Source organism: Ornithodoros turicata, unplaced genomic scaffold (assembly GCF_037126465.1).
Source record: "Ornithodoros turicata isolate Travis unplaced genomic scaffold, ASM3712646v1 ctg00000882.1, whole genome shotgun sequence".
NCBI classification, from domain to species: Eukaryota; Metazoa; Arthropoda; class Arachnida; order Ixodida; family Argasidae; genus Ornithodoros; species Ornithodoros turicata.
This window is the reverse complement of record NW_026999409.1, coordinates 581,824-593,905: the sequence shown is the minus strand read 5'-3', so window position 1 is coordinate 593,905 and position 12,082 is coordinate 581,824. Positions and strand designations below refer to the sequence as shown.

The following is a 12,082-nucleotide window of genomic DNA, read 5'->3' as shown; positions in this document are numbered from 1 at the left end:
CCCCCAACCATTGGCTTTCCGAAGGAGGTAATTTTTGCATGTGTTTCCAGCTCGCAGGATCAGTCACTGATTGAACCGAGGACGTATATGCTAGACGATCTGGGGGTACACCTTTGTTGGTTCTCTCCGAACGGCGAGGTGCAGTTACTTGATCCTCCTCTTGTTGGACTGGTGAAGACTGCAGCGGAGGTGGCGTCCACACATCGACCTCCAATTCAGTGGTAGGGCCTGGACACTGCTCAATGTGACAGGAAGGCTCTCGGCATTGGTATCTTGCAGTGTCGTGCCCACGAGAAGACGCATGAGCAGCTTGTCTGCAAAAAGCCTCCATGACTGGCGTTTCGTCGAAAACTACGCTGCGTGTCACTTTGACGTTGTGGGACCCTTTCAGAAGAATCCTGTATCCTTTTTGAGTTTCACTGAACCCCACCAAGGTGCCTTCAATCGCACGCGGGTCCCACTTGTGACGTTGCTCTTTAGGGACATGCATGAACGCTCTGCTCCGGAACATTCTGATATGTTCCAGGTTCGGTCTCTGACTGTGCCACAATTCATAGGGAGTCCTGTTCACAGACCTGCTCAGCAATCGATTCTGGATGTAGCAGGCTGTCAGGATAGCTTCTCCCCAGTAGGTCTTGGGTAAGTTCGCCCCAAACAGCATGCTACGCGCGCTGTCACAGAGGGTCCTATTCTTCCTCTCAGCGACGCCGTTCTGTTGTGGGCTGTAAGGGACGGACGTCTGGAGTTGAATACCGTGCTGGCGGAGAAGCTGCATCGTCTTGCCGCCAGTATATTCTGTGCCATTGTCAGCACGAAGTATGTTCGGATAACGGCCGAACTTATTCGCGACATGTGCTAAATAGTCAGCAAGCTTGGAAGGGACTTCGTCTTTGGACCGCAACAGGTACAAAACTGTGTATCTGGAGTAATCATCAATGAAAGTCAGGAACCACCGGTTTCTGCTGGGGGTCAAAGTTCGCATAGGTCCACACACATCCGTGTGAATTAGATGAAGCACCTGTGCAGATCGCGATGCAGCGACTTTGGGAAACGATGACCTCTTCATCTTCCCTTTCAAGCAACTCGTGCACTTCAGCTGATGCTCGCACTCACTTATGCGAACCCCATGTGCCAAACGTTGTGTCTCTAACTTTTTCACACCTTCTGGGTCTCGATGCCCTAAGCGATGATGCCACACATGGACACACTCCCGGTGACTAGTAACCTGAGTGATATGTGCTCGCTCAGAAGTCCCTGTTACAAGTCGATAGAGCCCATTCTGAATGGTGCCAGTAGCGACGGTATTCTTGCCTTTAGTCACGATGCAGCGATCGTCATGGAACAAGATGTCGCACCCCGATGCTGTCACCTTGTTAACCGACAGAAGATTACACTCCAATGACGGGACGTAGAGAGCACCGGTGACTCGAACTTTGTTGAAGACTCCGTTGTATTTGCAGTTCAGGACCCCGTCCCCCACTCCTTCGGAAGAGACACGCTGACTATTAGCCACGGTAACGACCTCATGCTTCTGTGTAAAACCAGCTGTGAAGAAGGTCCGGTCGTTGCACAAGTGGCTCGTCGCGCCAGAGTCGATATACCAACCACTCTTGGACGTACCCTCGCCAAGTAGAACGGCAATGTCATAAGCGGACGAGTCACGAGATGCAGCCACCCTCGCCCTTTGCCTAGGGTGGTGTTTAGAAGACCTCTACCTTATTCCTCTGTGCGCGGGGCAGTCTTTCCTCAAATGACCAGCCTTCTTGCAGAAGTAGCACTCCCTAGTTTCTTCGGTAGCTTTTCCTTTGATGGATGCTTCGGTCCGCAGCGTGGTTTGAGAATTGCATGTTGCAGATGAGGACGACTCTTGCTTTCTTTTATACTCGTCCACGAGTTTGCCCTTCACATATTCTAGCGTGAGATCATCATCTGGTCGAGCGTCGAGAGCAGTGACGAGTGTCTCGTACGTCTCTGGTAGGCCACTGAGGAGAAGAGTAGCCAATTGAAAATCGGTGATCTCCTGACCAATACCTCTTAGGCGCTCTACAAGCTCCAATGTGCGTCTGATGAACGTTTGCATCTCCTCTTCTGTTCCAAGTCTCGACTGGTATAACTTCCTCAAGAGGTAGAGCTTGTTGCTCAGGTTGGCACGCTCGTGCACCTTGCGGAGTTCCCGCTACATCTCCCGTGCCGACTTGCAATTACACACATGAACAATCTGACTGTCGTCAACGCTAAGGCAAATGGTGCTTTGGGCTTTGCGGTCGCCTACTGTCCAAGCGGTCGTCGGGGTCTCCGGTGGAGCATCATCTACGAAGGCCCAAGTCTCTTCGCGAACCAATAACATCTTCATTTTGAACTTCCAGGCTTGGTAGTTTCCATCAGTCAACTTAGCTAGCGTAAACTTGGCAGCGTCTGTCATTCTCTTCCAAGCGAAGAACGAAATGAAACTCACAGCCTATTCGTACAGCTTCCAGTAGCTCCTGGGGCCATAACCTGTAGAGCGGCAGCAAAGACAGAAGCAACAACCTGCTGGAAGTGTTACAGGTTTAGTCTCTGACTGTGCCACAATTCATAGGGAGTCCTGTTCACAGACCTGCTTCATTGCCGGTCTGACCGGTAATCATTTTGTATCGTACCAGCAGGAGAAAATTATTTCTGTTATACAATACACAAGCTTGGAAACCTTAAAGCGGTTGTGAAACCATTGCCAGGCTTTTGAAGGTGCCAATATTGATGTATGTGTACTAAACATGCACATCAAAACATTCTGTTCCTGCAATATCGCATTAAAGGGGCACAAAAATGAAAAAAAAATGCTATCAAAAGTAAGTCCGTGTTTCAATTGGTACAATTCAAACAAAATTACCTACCTACCGAGCCCTACAGTTTAGAAACAAAGCGCAATGAAAACAGAGCCGTGTTTGGTGGCAACGAATTGGATCTCCAGGAGGCAAAAATTAGTGGCATCCAATGAGACAGCAGGAGAAGCGTGCGCATACCTATCGTGGGAATGTGGATTTGGAACGGGTCCGATCGTAGTGTTCCGTATATGTGCGGCATGATGCACACTGCTGCATTTTTGAATACAGATTCACTGAATTGTAGCTACAACAGTTCTCGCGAATGTTCCACTGACAACATTTACCTTCACGTCCTTCGGACAGCGACAGCAGTACGTTTCGCAACGCGCACTATGCTTTTCACCGGGTCTGCTCCATGACGTGGCACGCGCAGAATGGACTAAAAACACCGATGCACGAACCGAAGTGACGTTCACTGCTTAGCGCCGAAGCAAGAAAGGGTTTGGTAAAATTTGTGACATAATTTGTGTGACATAAAAATGTGACATAATTTGAAGTGACCTTGTTTTTGCATTTTAGTGCCCCTTTAAGAAGCTGCGTCACTCCCAGGTCACGCGACATTTTATAGTGGAAAGTGAAGAAAGGAAGCACATTCGTTTCCATTGCCATGACAACATAGGCGCTTATAAAGAGTGGGCAGGCCACCAGACTGGTTTCGGTATGGTGACCTTCGGGGACTTCGGGCAAGCCTGCACAGATAAACGTCACTTCCTATTCTTCTGTCGAGGTTTCGCAGCGTTGTTCCACCGTCAACGGTGGCTTGAAAAAAGAAAGAAAAAAAAAAACATTCAAGCAAGGAACGTGGGCTGCATATAACGTATGTATGACGAATACAACATATGAAATGGAGCCATACGTTTAGTGGGTTGCATGTGTTTTCTCAATCCCTGTAATTATTACTATGTGTTTATCATCCTCCTTGCTGTGTGGATCAGTCCTATTTACTTCCCTGTTTGTGGATACTGCATGCATTTTTACCCGACTTCAGCATGCTTGCAGGTGTATATTCAAAGCGAAGCGATTTATTGGATGTTCGCAAGAAAACACTTCACATTTTGCACTTTCTGTTCCTGTAACACACTGGGACACCAGTCGTACAATTATGAAGATCTACTCCGACATGTTGGTCTCATTCCCCTTTCAACTCAGTGCGACATTACCGATGCTACTTTCTTATATAAGTGCATTCATTCTCAAATTGACTGAAATTGACCACAGTTGCTAGGATCTCTGCATTCTGCTATTCCACGTGTGTCCTCACGGAAGCATCCTACACTTTTTACCCGAATGTATGTAAGGGGGACTATCTCGTGATGCAAGACCCTCATAAACTCGCTGTCAGGTGATATTTTTTCTGTATCCCTTCCTGTTGTATGCAAAGAAGTTGTATCTTAAGTGTTTCATTTGTGAAGTTCACCCATTTTGCTTGTGCCAATTTTTCTTTTCCCGACATCCTGCAGTTTTTCTGATCGGTATTGCGTATATTTTTTGTGATATTTTACTCATATATTTAGTCCTAGTTTCATATACATGTAATGTGCAGTATGTTATTAAAGACATGCCTGTAATTTTATATATAAGCAGTCCACCAACATTATTGTATATATGTTGTGTAACCTATGTGTGTATTATGTAAGCTGCAAGTGTATTCTCCATTTCCTGGGTATGTGTCGTCTTCAGCCTTATGAAAAACTTTGAGAGCGTTTGCCAACACCAAGGCCCTTGTGGTTGTTCTTGTGCACATACTAAAAAGTGTTATTATTTGTTATCCACTAGCTAATAGCAATTCATTTGACAAATTTGCAGGAATTCTGATTGACTTTATCTGTTATGTATCCTGACTGTCCAATTTTTCTGTTTGGTGCTTCTAATGTGCTTTTTATTGACTGGCAGTCTGTTCCCCTTGCTCCAATGATAACTAGTCTAGACATTGTTGATATCTGTTCTGTTTTATTTTTGCATCAGACGTATGTGAGAGTTACTTGGCACAAAGTGATTCTGACCACAAAATTGGGAAACAATAGATGAAGAGCTATTTCAAACATGTGACACCCTTCAGGTGCAATAAGAGTTCCAATACCTCACAGCATCGAGAGAAATAGTTCAATTTGTGTGAAATACATCTTGTCTGGTAGATTTATGTAATTTCCAGAGCTTCACGACGCTACATTTTCGGTTTAGGCCCTAAAGCTTCTCCACAACGCTCAGAATATGGCAAAGATCACATTTTGTGCTTTGTTCGCTTTTGTGATCGCTCACAAAGATGCCTCAGTCGAGGATTCTAATCTCATTTATCACTGGAAAAACATATATCTAGAATCAATGCATCAAACAATATTTCTTCTACATTGATCCATCTACCTCCTACAAAATATGTTGTCAGCTATGGTTAGTCCAGAAGCCTGCTAATATTTAAGATTCAAGCAAGGTATAGCAACATAATACATAAGAAGGACAAACGTACGTAGTTGAAACAAGTATATATTGTCAAGACAGCTTGAACGCTCTATGTTTGGCAAAGTGTCCCGCGATGTTGTACCTTGATGTTATTTTTTTTTTTTTAGGATTGAAGTACAACAGGCACATTGATCACATCATGCATGTAACCTTCAGGAAGGCGTGTTTGCTAAAGCAGAATCTCAGGTATGCAACAGCAGTTACCAAACTGCAAGCCTATAGATCCTGTGTGCAATCTGTGCTTGAATATGCAGATGCAGTGTGGGATCCTTATACTGCCCAGAATATCAAAATAGAAGCTGTTCACGCACAGACAATACGGTTCATTTTTAAATATAAAACGGGCCAAATACATGTTAGCTATCTGTTCATAGTGGCAGAAATTGGCATCGCGCAAAAATGGGTGAAGGATGCACTAGTATGCAAATCGTAACACGGGGGCATATCCACTATTTTCCTCAAAGGATTCTAGCCTCAGACACAATGCTAGTCACATGATCAAGTGTCAATTTCATTTCATTTATTTAACCCTTAAAGGCCTGAGGGCATTACATAAGGAGGGGAATTAAACGCTTTGACAAGACAGAAACATAGCAGAGGGTCAGGATATCTGGGCCCCCCCCCCTTTAGATCCACATAAGGAGTAACATGATCAGAAAACACAGCCATCTTTACCACAAAGTCGATGCTACACCAATCAGAAGGTACTAAATTGGTATAATCCCAACAGGTGCCTTTCGCACTCATATCCCCCTTGCACCTTATTCGCATTGCCTAATAAAATAGGTGCATCAATCTCAGTTGATGCATTTTGAAAAAGTTTGAAATAGAGTATGTTTGGGTGCATGTCTAGTTTAGCGGCGCCGCTCGATTTCAAACTTCTAATCTACATACCTGGATAGAATTTTGCATGGTGCATCGTAATCCAAAATAATCAAGCGGCGGTCGGTTTCACAAATTCCTCCAGAGATCAGTTTCCCCGGGAAAGTTTCGGCAGCGGCGACCATGTCATCTCCATGCGCCCATTGTTAACCTATGACAGCTTACACACACCTCGCACTCTTCCCAGCATGCATTTCGCCTGTTCCCTCTCGCTCGTTGCCAAGAATGCACGATGAAAGCAGTAGATCTCGAAGGGTATCATTTGTGGTACTCCTACGCATCAGCCATAGAGCTTGGTTTTCCTCACTAAACGAAGTGTAGTGAGGTTAGGTTAGGTTAGGTCAGTACATATTACACGCGGGGGGGGGGGGGTCCGGAAGGGGGGCGGTAGCCCCCCCCCCCCCCCCCCCCCCCCCCCCCAGTTGTTCGAAACTGTGCTGGCAGAAAACAGTGCCAATTTTGGCGCGGAGCGATCGCGTGAGGAGGAGGCCGACTGTCGTCTGATAGCGGAGTTGCTGTGCGTCTTAGCAACGAACAGGCGAAAGGCATGCTGGGAAGAGTGCGAGGTGTACGTAAGCTGTCATACGTAAACAATGGGCGCATGGAGATGACATGGTCGCCGCTGCCGAAACTTTCCCGGGGAAACTGATCTCTGGAGGAATTCGTGGAACCGACCGCCGCTTGATTATTTTGGATTACGATGCACCATGCAAAATTCTATCCAGGCATGTAGATTAGAAGTTTGAAATCGAGTGGCGCCGCTAAACTAGACATGGACCGCACAGGCGTAGATCGCCATGGCGCTTTGATGAAGTGTACACACAGAACAAGGACACACAGGCAGCCGATAATGGCAGAAGACTGAATCTTCACAGCGGTGCTAAGCGGTACAAGCAAACACCTCCACCCCATTTACCAACACACCAACAAGAAAGAGGATCCATAACTTGCTACCTCTATATCCTTTCGTTAAGTAAGCGGACACATGCCAGAGTAAACGCGATAATAGGCCGATAATATGCCGTGGTAACGTGATAACGGCTACAGAAAGCGTTGTACGCCACAATCTGAGAAGTCAACTGAACCAGCACCAAAACACAAGCGTAGCCTCCTGTAACATCTGGCCGCGAGGTCACTCTCTTTAGGATAATTTGGGGCAGGGGAATAATCGCGGCCTTGTTGGTGTCCAAATGTTTGTGGGACACGAAAGATTACTGATAAAGTGCACCGGTGGTGCTTAGCAGGTCGGACCTACGACATCTGGAAAAGTATTGCTTTCAAAAGTATTATAACACATGTAATACTTCGATTTTGTGCATTATAATACAGATACAAATACATTTCAAAAATGAGTATTATAATCATAATAGAAATACTAAAAAGTGTAACAGTAATAGTGTTATAATACAAAGTATTGCCATTACTGCCCATCCCTGATGTACGCTATCGCCTTTGAGTACGGAAGGGAAAGCGTTGATGGTTCTGGCGCGCGTCCACAACAAAGAGAGCTTCCCGCAGTGCGCATAACCACCAGCGCTATCCCTCCCGTACGCAAAGGCGATACCGTACGATGCACTAAAACTCTAATGAAAAGAAGCTATATCCATAGATTTCCAAAAACAAATTCGGTCAACGGCACTTCGCACTTGTTACTCTATTTTCACCGTATCATGTACTTCAGTTTGTTCTTGGCATCATCATGAGTACACTGCAATGCTGTATTTCAAATTGTGTCTGTTAGGGTCACTTTACGCCACCGCCAAGAAACTTTCCGAAAGCCACCCCCCCTTCCCGCCCCCTCAGGGAAAAGGAAACAAAAACAAGCAGAAAGTCGAAGAATGATTAACTTCAGAACATTTGGATAAGAAAACAGAGTGGCCTTCCTGCGACTTTGCACTAAGCGCATGTGACCTATGATATGATACGAAAGGTGAGGAAAATGATAAAAACCCTGCTGTTTGGTACTGCATCGCTTTTACGATAAAATACCCCAGATTATGGGTTTGTGATAAGGAAGGTCAGAGTTGTTTTGTTGAAAACCTTGTCTTCCAATATGCTACGACAGTATGTCACTGCGCATGAGAGAAAGAAAAGGTTGGAGAAAGCACGGTGACAAAGCACCTGTCCATTGGTGCTGTCCACTGAGAGAGCAGCAGTAAGGGGGCATTCGCAGACGCCCCACAACACAATGGTGAAAAGGCGAAGCCATGTAAACCTCACGTGAAGTTGTTGTGGTACCTTGTTTACGAGCAATCCCTTAATTGCAATTGAATTAAGAGTAGTTAAGAGCAAGACCGTTCTACGTGTACGACGGGACAGGGAAAAGCTGAGGGGCTGCGCGAACGGCTGGCCTACTTGCATAGCGTTATAAGCGTTTTCTTCTGTCATCTAAAATTCCTGTTTGTCAGTCAGTGCTCTCGTGTTCGTCTCTTCTTTGTGTCCCCTGCACTGGGCTATTTTATCGCTTTTAACACAAAGCTGGAAAACGCTGCTCAAATAAGCACGAGCATGCGGAGACTTGTCTTTGATTCTCGTGAAGAGAGATGTAATCACAAATAGTGGTGATAAGATGGTAGGGATAAGCGGACGTCAGATCACAGTTACGTTTCATCGCACCAAGAGGGAAGTCACGCAAACGCCCGTGATGTTTCTCGTAGATGGACTGGAAATTCGAGCACTGCACGGGGCTCGGGATTACACGAAAGCCCGATCCCGGACCGCCCCACGGGCCGTGCCTGGCCGGGTAAAGCCATCCTTTTGCGGGTCTGGCATGAGCTCGTGTTTCACATGATGGGCTTAGGTTGGGCTCAAGCATGTTTTACCCCACCATTAGTGAGCCACTGTCAACTTTTACAGCCTTTTAGGCTACACTTGGCCGAGCCGAGGTAACCTATATTTTGGGGGCTCGGGCCGGCCCTGGGTCGGGAAACCTAGAATACTTCGGGCTTGAGCCATGCCCGGACTAGGTATGGAGCCGTCGGGCAGGGCCCAGGCGAGTAAATCGAAGGAAAGCCGGGCTCAGGCAGTGCTCTTCTGTAAATCGACATTCTTCCGGAAATCTTGCGGGTGTTTGATGCGTTTTATTACGAAATGCAGTGAACATAATACACGCTTGCCATTGATAACACAAAATAAGAGACTTAATCTAATCCGCAACAACAGTCATAGTACTTCTACATGAACTTTGCACTTCGTAATAAGTGAGAAGCGGGGAAAAAATGCAGGTTTCGCCACTCGTCCACACGTGCAAAGCAGTTGCTGTGGCACGTGAATTACTTGTTATGGCATTTAGATTAAAAGGCGCGGGAAGGCCTGCAGGTGCGGACAAGAACACAATGTTAAGGATGAACAAGCAAAATTAAAAAGAAAAGAGAAACTTTAGCTTCGACCTCCTTCCCCTTGTAAAGCTAGGGAATAAAGATTATTTCTCTGCTATTGTTCCTTTGCCAACTAAGTCGGAAGCTGATGAAGTAGGTGAAGTAGGTCGGCATGCAATAGACAGTGGTCTACTCTTCATACACTAAGCGTACAGCGAGAGGTCAGCATTACCGCAACTTACGCAAAACAGAACATGAATTGATTATGCCATAGCGACGGTACGGCATTAATAAGCCCTCCAGGAAGAAAACTGTGATGCTGTGGCCTGCTGTTATTCTCGGAACTCTCTTCGTAAAAGAAAAAAGAAGCAATACGAAAACGCAATGCCTGCGGATCGAACGTGGGAACGCGAAAGCCAGTATACCGACGTCCACACCACTCAGCCAACAACACATCAGATTACCATTCTCAGGGATCAAGACACAAATGCTTCGCAATGCAAAGCGTAGTGCTTGACATGGACACTTTCTGGGGAACCCATTGTTTTCGCGAAATACAAGCAAATAGGCACGCCAACGCGTTCTGCCATCAACACGGCGGAAATAAGTGTCTCAGGAAAAAAAAAAATAAAGAAAGAACTGTGACACTATTGCGCTTCCATTCCACTTATGCACGATCGAGGGACATCTCTTAGAAACACCTAAGTGTGGACACTTTTTTCCAAAGCTCGGGGTCAAAAGATATTCTAACAAAACTAGATGGAATGCATTGCTTCAATGGAGGGCAGGTAGTAAGCAGGTCAAGCAAACTTTAAGAGGGAGTGTCCCGCAATTCTGTGAAAACAGTTCCTGCATTCTCCCATTGATCCTAGTGGCTTTGAGCTGCCCGGTGCATCAGTTTTCAGGGGACTATCTCGGAACTGGTTAAGCCTGACTATTGTTAATTTGCATTGCGGGGTAAACAGGGTATACTCCGAAATGTCACGTCCCAATTATAAACCATTGACTTGCTATTCTTGCTGTTGCAGTGGATTTTTTTAGACTCCGTTGAAGCATAAGTGCCCCAAAGGGCCTGGCCTAAAGACAGCGTTGCATTTAGAAGAATAGTTTGCTTGCTGGATTGTCCAATAATTCTGTACACCTTCTGTATGGTCAAACTTCGTACGGATTTTTGTAGTAGGGAAGTTCAACTTATTATGTATATGCTCATATTGATAGCATACAAAAGGACATGTATGGTTTGTTTATTTCTTACTCACTTTCCCTGCCAAAATCCCTTTCTAATTTCTATTTTTTCAGCTCAGCTTTTGAGGTACGTTTTGTACCATGCGATAGCCTCGGTTCCAGTTTGGTAGGACCGCTATCCCGATCTCAGTAATCCTAATGCGAATACGACAGACTGGTGTACACGATAAATAAGAATAGCTGCTCAAACTTACCACCACCATCAAAAGAAATATAAAACAGTTCCAAGCATGGCTAGGTGCAGTTAGCTAGCGGTTTTTCCACAACCCTATGCATTAACTTTTTTTGCCTATCACGAATGAGTTCATGCAGCTGCATACCTGTCATCGTCATATGACGGCACCTCTCACTGTCATCCTTGAGCTTGAAACCCAGCACTTTTTTGGTTCCTCCCTTCTTTGTAAGCGTTCTCAGTCCAACTTCGGCTTCAACACAAACATCGTGGTATTTTTCCCGCAGCGTCCTTAGTTCTCTCACTTCTTCAGCCATTTGCTGCTCACCAAAACGTCTCACTTTTCCATCGAAAACTGCAGAAAAATGTTCGTACAATTTCAGGTCAACATGGTTTAGGGCCTTCAGTCTCTCCCTGACGTGTGGAGTCATTGGAACTTTGTAAGCATCCATCCGGGAATTGACTTTAAATGCTACTATGTCTTCCGTCGTCCAGCATGCCAAGTGCTTGAAAAGGATCAGTGATTCATCTAGGCGATCAGCAATCATCACCAGATGAAACGTCTTGCCCACGAATTTGACGAATTCATCAACAGCAGTAGCATTATCGACGTCCTCCGATCGAAATCCAAGGTCAAACGACATCTGGTTGAACCCATATCTATCGCGGAACACCCTGTGTTCCTTTAGCCGTGTGGTTGTGTTCACATCATTTACAAAGTCTTCGAGGCCCTTGCCTAAATGAGACTTAAAATCAAAGTAAGAAAACAGTGACTCAAATGCTTCTTCTGGCCTTCTAAGCGTCGTGACATACAACGAATCATCCGGCATCATCCGCGCTACTTCCGATTTGTCGAAGCGCATATGATCTGTTAAGATATTGTTTGACAGGTTGTAATCCCGCATGTCTATGACAAGTGATGGCTGAAAGTGCACGGGATAACCGATATATATACCATAGTTCTTTGACATAACCTTATTTAGTCGATGCTTGAGGATGTATCGTTGAAGAATATTGTACAACGTGGAACTGGCGCACTTGTGCATTCTTAGATACACGATATTTCTTGCAGGCTGGCATCGAACCATATTAGACATCCAGTCTGGGCAGTACCATGTTATGGAGGACCTGCGTGTGTGAAACGA

At 45.6% G+C, this 12,082-nt stretch overlaps 1 protein-coding gene across 1 annotated transcript; it reads right to left on the bottom strand.

The window, feature by feature from the left end:
• Positions 1-2,458: 2,458 nt before the first annotated feature.
• Positions 2,459-11,842, bottom strand: LOC135375500 (galactosylceramide sulfotransferase-like). The gene is made up of 2 exons (XM_064608191.1): positions 11,086-11,842; positions 2,459-2,496 (listed from the first exon to the last, which is right to left on the bottom strand). Exons 1-2 carry the CDS (start codon positions 11,840-11,842, stop codon positions 2,459-2,461), a joined length of 795 nt encoding a protein of 264 aa, XP_064464261.1.
• Positions 11,843-12,082: the final 240 nt, after the last annotated feature.

Bases quoted from the DNA above. Each gene is read 5' to 3' on its own strand.
- LOC135375500 (XM_064608191.1), bottom strand. From the start codon at position 11,842: ATGCGGGATTACAACCTGTCAAACAATATCTTAACAGATCATATGCGC. The intron at 2,497-11,085 runs GTATGCAGCTGC...GCCGCTCTACAG, and splicing joins CCGTCATATGACGATGACAG to GTTATGGCCCCAGGAGCTAC.